Below are 6,373 nucleotides of genomic sequence, written 5' to 3' on the forward strand. Positions count from 1 at the left end.
TATCCATTATGCATGAGTATATTTCACTGGCTTCTGTTATGTCTAGACCAAGATAGAGCAAGATATAATGTATAAGAAACACAAAAATACTGCACAGATCTACAAGTTTTAAACTTGTAGGTCTTTAAGATCTTCAAAGATCTACAAGTTCTTTAATCCTTCAAATTCACAATCCTGTTTATATTGAGTGGTATTACACACACACATGCTTTCCATCAACGTGCATTATTGGTATTAGTAATTTCATGATCTTGACCCAGGCTTTTAATAACTGAAGCACAGATGCTAATATGCCCACATTCATGTTATACTCCATCATGTTATACCATCACCTACAGTATCAAGTTCAGTACAATTGCTGGCTCTTTGAGGGTATGGTTATGTATTATGATGGAAATTGAAAACAAATCTACATACAGTGTAACTTTTGGACATAATAAGAGACTTATGCTCTTCCATTGGAGATAAAGAAATGTATTAGTATAAAAAATGACTCATCTCCTTTAAGATTTTAGAGTCTGAACAATATTATACAGTAGACTTATAAAACAGTTGTTTCTTTTAGAATGATGTTTGCTTGGAGTCAGCTTTTATCTCGTCCTCATCTTCTATGTCTTTTGCTCTGTTAGAGAGTAAAGATAAAGAAATGCATCAGATCTTCACAAAACAGACAAAAACTGTCCTAAAACAACAATAACAAGTCTTAATATAGCTCTGTGCCATACTTTGGATTAATTTTGCGTCTTTTATATACATTGTAGGATGTAACAACCACAAACACAAGCAGTAAAAATCCAGCAACAGCAGCAAGACCAGTGAACACGCTGCGAAGACTCGACTTGGAAACACCTGTGTCTGAGAAAAAGAGAGAAAACAAAGTATTGTGAATTAAATTTGTTTTATTGATTGAACAGAATGTTATGTAATTTATGGGTTCAAGAGCGGCACCTACTGTACTGTATATCTTATCAAGCTAACTCAAAGTTTACTTACAAGCAACACAGCTATTATGTTTTATATTAAAGACTGAATGGGACAAAATGTTAGCGTGATGTTTTAATATTTGGATCTACCTCCAGAATCACATGACTCTCCGTTGGATATCAGCATGTGTCGGGTGTTATCCAGTGACCCGTCATTGATTTCTGGCTTTATCCCGAGTAAGTGGCACATTAGAGAATAAACATTGACGGTCTCAAATGGACCAACCAACAAGTTTCTGTGAAAGTCTGGTCCCACTGCCCTGAAGAAAGGCTTCATGTCCATGACCTCATTGTCATAGCCATGTTCTCCTTTATTGGTCTGAAGTGGGAAAAACTGCAAGAACATATAATCACATGTAATGTTTTCCATGCATTATTGTTTTTTGTGTCCAATATAGGTGTTTACTCCATGCTCACCCCATTGATGACATATCCTGGGTCTGCATAGAGAAGTATGGGCAGGAGGCGGGGATGTTTGGAGTAATGCAGTCGAGCAGGCATGTCTTCTTTTTTATAAACGTGAAGGTTTGGATGTCCTCCTTTCAAGGCTTGATAAACCTTGTCAATCATCCCTTCTTTGGGCAACAGCATTGCAGAAGGTCCATAGTCCATCAGGTGAAACTGCAGATCTTTATAAGAGAACCCTGGGATGTCAGTAAGAACTATTTGTTTTACTTCCCCTCCTTTAAACACGGTGGTCATTCCATGGTCAGCTGTGATGATAACATTCAAATGGTCACTAAGTCCATGTTTCTCAGCAGTTTTCCTTATGTAGCCTACAGTACGGTCAACTTTCTTGACCGCCTCACGTCGCTCTAGAGAATCCGGCCCATGTTTGTGGCCAGTTTCATCTGGGTCACCAAAATACAAAGTTACAAAGTCTAAGTCTTGATCTTTAAACCATTCCTTCATGACTTTATCTACATTTTCCCTCCATGCCGTCTCATTGGTGTAGTCATAGGCTCTTGGTTCTACCTCCCTCACCTGAATTGTTTCTTTCTGGTAAGTGGCTGCTGTGCCAGGGAAGTGTAAGGATCCTGTTTTAAGACCCTGTGAAAAGACATAACATTTAGCGTACAGTAATATCTCTTATTCTATGTTAAATTAAGAATGTGTTGTGTATTGAGATGCACCTGTCTTTGAGCGGTGATCCAAATGGGTAGACTGCCATTATCCCAGTATTCATCCACAAACTGCGCCATGTAGTACTCTTTCCTTTGTCCCGTGGTTGCGTTGAACCACACGTTATGAATCACACCATGGTTCTCAATGTATCTACCTAGAAAAAAAATAAAATAAACACCACACATTTTGCGAGAATTTTTTTTTAAATGTATTTATTTATTTTTTAATATATAAAACTCTCTTTTTAATTTAATAGCGAAGTGTTCACATTTCCATAATATAATTTTCAATAAAACATACATTTCATAAAAATATTACTGCTGGTAAATAATTTTTTATAAGTTATATAATATCAATCATCAGTGATGATTAAGTACTCACGTATCATAAATATCTTCACTATTGGATGCAATCGATGTTATATAACTGTCTGTCTTGATATGAAGAGGCTGAGGCATGTACTATATTATGTAAAATTGTCATTTTTTCCCTCCTTACCAGATAACAAGGTGAAGTGTGTAGGACTGGTGATGGTCAGGTAAGGTGGAGTGACATAAGCTGCTTTGACTCCTTCCTCAGCCATTTTGTCCAGGTTTGGCGTATCCACATCTCTGTCATAGTCCCACCTGAACCCATCAAAGATGGTCAGCAGTAGTTTGTTTTTGCCTGTGGTGCAGCCATCTTTGACTGGAGCGGAGAGAGACGTGGGTAAAATAAAAAGCAAAATACTCAATGCCAGTAACATGACTGGTATTCCACTACTACTGTTGTACACAGAAACAGCCTTGCTTTTCGTCTGGTGGTTGTAAATTTCTAAGCTCTTGGACTTCTTTTGTCAAGTGCTTTGCCATCAGTTTTTACAGGCTTAAGTTCACATTATCATTAAGGTTTATGAGATGTATTGCATGTTTGTGTTATCTTGCATTATCTGACAGGCTTATCAGAAGTTATAACGCACTGACAATTACTCAGCTATTTTCCTTATAGTTTTATAATTCAACTACTTAGAATATTAAACTAAACTGAAGTCTGTGTGTACCATTATGTTTCTAGATTTGGAATAAAATTGGTTTGGAATAAAATTTAGCATCAGTTAGCATCAGTTTTTTTAGTGGCCTAGTGTTCAGGCTTCACCATTCATTCCCACAACTCCACCGTCAATATATTACTCGAACAAATAGTCTATAAAACATGAGCTGACAGTTATAAGAAAATCACTGAGGGTAGGCGTTATTGAAAATTTTTACCTGATGGTTGCTTGAATAGACAACATTGTTACACCTTGTGTTGCACGAAATTGTCCACCAGAGGGAGTTGTGTCTTTGTCTGAGAAATACTCAAACTCAGTAACTCAGTGCAGTAACGTTTAAAATTAACTTGTGCTTTAATGAACGTTGAAAAAATAATTTAGACAGTTTGTTACATAGAAAAAAGGAATAAAGACACATTCAAAATTAATTCAGGTTGCTGCATTTCCAACCAACTTACTTATTCCAGAAAGTGTTATATGGCACATAAGTTTGTGTAGTACAAGTGATCAGTATGACAGATGTAACCATTTTGTTTGAAATGTTTTGAAACTATATGTAAATCCTTCCTGTTAAAAAAAAAAAAAAACAGCATATGCTGCAGGTGTTGTTTTGAAGCACGGCAGCTGGTTTGAGCTTGTTTAAGATGGTTCTGAGTTGGTTTAAACTAGTCCTGAGCTGGTTATAAGCTGGTTTAGGTCATATACTGGTGCTTAGCAACTAGCTCCTAAAACCAGCTCAAACCAGCTACATATACCGTTTTTTTTTATTCAACAGGGCTGTCACCCCACTCTGCTGAAAAAAAAAAACAGCAGCTGCTGGTTAGGTATGTTTTGGTGCTGGGATGCTGGTTTTAGCTGGTTTATGCTGGTCCTTTGCTGGTTTATGCTGGTCCTTGACCAGCAACATGACCAGCATAAACCAGCTATGGACCAGCATAAACCAGCAAAGGACCAGCAAAAAACAGCAAAGGACCAGCAAAAACCAGCTAAAACCAGCATCCCAGCACCAAAACATACCTAACCAGCGTATGCTGTTTTTTTTCAGCAGGGAGGAACACTGTTGTTCAGCACTTAACAATGAATTGAGTTCTTCAGTTTTAAAGCTATACAGATTCATGTTATTTCTCTACTTTTCAGTCTTCCCCTCCCTGAAAATTCTGTTTTCTGTGCCTGTCTGCCACTTCAGAGCCTTAAAGGAATGCTGGGGCTAGAATGGCTCTTGTTGGAGCCACAACAAAAAGTAACCTTTTTGTAGTCATTACATAAATCTCTGGGATAGCTGTGGCAGGAACTTCTTGACCTCTGGGGAGACCTCAAAAGCCTCGACATGGTGCTTGATTCATATCCAAATGACTACCTTCACCTGAAATGACTGGTGGTTGAGTTTCGTATTGCAGCCACTTGATGGCGCCAGACATCTTTTAGTTTCTGTCCCGGTTACCTGCAGGAATTCTGGCTGTAGTTTGGTTTGCTGAAGTCGTGAAGGAACCAAACAGGACAGAATTAAAATCCTACAGGTCAGGTTGTTTTCTACATGTGACCGGTTTGTCCATGTGGCCTGTTTGCCTACTTGCTTGTGGGATTGTGGGAATATTTTGCAAAAATGTAGGATTATTTAGAATTATAGAGATGTAGGATTTTTTTTACAGGCCTACCTTTTGACAAATATAGATTTCTGTAAGGTTTGTGCAAGTCTTTTTTTTAGGTTTGGACTACAACACTTTTGCCATGATTTTAACAGAAGAACAACCAAAAACGTCTGTGCTTTCAAATACTGCCTTTGAGTTGGAGTTATAAAGTTTGAGAACCAATGCTCAAGATTAGAATGTCTATTTGTCTTGACATTCGTACAGTAAATTTAGCTTTCATGTTAATAAACGTAAAATGGCAAAAGTGGTGTAATCTGAATAGGTAATCTGGTAGGTTAAAAAATATATATTAGAAACGATGTATAGACATTTGGCACAGTTGTGAAAATGACTGACGTACACACACACACACACACACACACACACACACACACACACACACACACACACACACACACACACACACACACACACACACCTTTCTCAATATTATTTTTCGCTCATTAATTATCGGTCGATTTCTACTCAAATGTTTCCATTCTTTCTTAGCGAATATTGCAAAACTCCCTTTATCTAAACTCTTTAATATTACCTAGAATTTAATCCAATCAGTATTTAGTTATTGACATTAATTACGTCTGAGCTCCACCCCTTAAGAGGCTCGGTTTAGATTGTCAGGTTAATCAGCCAATCCAGTTGTTTATTTTGTAAATGTGGGCGTGGTCGTTCAAGCTACAGAGGCTAATGGAATTCTACCTAAATAGTCGAAGTCCCTTTATAGTCATTAGGTGCGTTCGACTTCATGCAGCGCTGTGCAGACCGATCGGCGGCTGACTTGAAGTAGTGCATGCCGGTTAGAAATTTTGTCTGACTTGAACCGGCGCCGACGCCACGTGACGCTCACGTGTGGCATCAAAGTAACGTGAGAGCGTTTCGAGAACAGCCGGCTTGCTCAGCCAGCGCAACATTTCAGAAGGGACTGCGCCAGGCTGTGATGACGTCACAGCTTCTCATGATTGGCCACATTCACCACATGACGATGATCACGCGTGTTTCGTGCATAACAAATCAATTTGCATGCCATTTTGTAAATAGGTTACGATCTTTTGACTGCAGTACATTTTATTCCCTTAAATTCTTTATATTGGATTTGTGCATAAGTTTATTATTGTACTTTTTTCATACAGACCACTTATAGTATTCAGCTGCATATTTAAGTAATATTTTTTATGGAATAACTAAAATGTCACAGACATTTAATGTAATGTGGTCAACACTGATTGATGCTGAAATCTGTAGTTGCTGCTTCACTTGCATGTGCTGCATTTCTTCCAACAAAAAAGGTATTTCTATAGCTTCCAGTTCATCTGCAATAAAGTAGGCAAACGCCACGTGATCTGCCATGTTTGAGGGAGCAACGAGATCTCCAACTTGTCCGACTTGACGGCTCCGTTTTCAACTCCTCCCCGACTGCTTTCGGCTAATCTCGCCGATCGGTCTGCGCAGCGCAGCATGAGCTCGAACACACCTATTAGGTGCGTTCGACTTCATGCGGCGCCGAAAGAAATCGGCTGCCGCCTTACAAAACAATGCATTCTGGTAAGATCATTTGTCCGACTTTGATCGGCGCTGCAGCCGCCTTTCGA

The 6,373-nt window shown here is 38.6% G+C and overlaps 1 protein-coding gene across 1 annotated transcript; it reads right to left on the reverse strand.

Annotated features, from left to right (window-relative positions):
* Window positions 1-100: 100 nt before the first annotated feature.
* On the reverse strand, window positions 101-2,918 carry enpp7.2 (ectonucleotide pyrophosphatase/phosphodiesterase 7, tandem duplicate 2). Its single transcript, XM_073828853.1, has 6 exons — window positions 2,607-2,918; window positions 2,117-2,262; window positions 1,401-2,033; window positions 1,074-1,317; window positions 726-855; window positions 101-622 (listed from the first exon to the last, which is right to left on the reverse strand). Exons 1-6 carry the CDS (start codon window positions 2,851-2,853, stop codon window positions 562-564), a joined length of 1,461 nt encoding a protein of 486 aa, XP_073684954.1. The 5' UTR covers window positions 2,854-2,918; the 3' UTR covers window positions 101-561.
* Between the last annotated feature and the right edge of the window lie 3,455 nt (window positions 2,919-6,373).

The sequence above is a fragment of the Garra rufa genome, chromosome 22 (genome assembly GCF_049309525.1).
Source record: "Garra rufa chromosome 22, GarRuf1.0, whole genome shotgun sequence".
Lineage (NCBI taxonomy): Eukaryota > Metazoa > Chordata > Actinopteri > Cypriniformes > Cyprinidae > Garra > Garra rufa.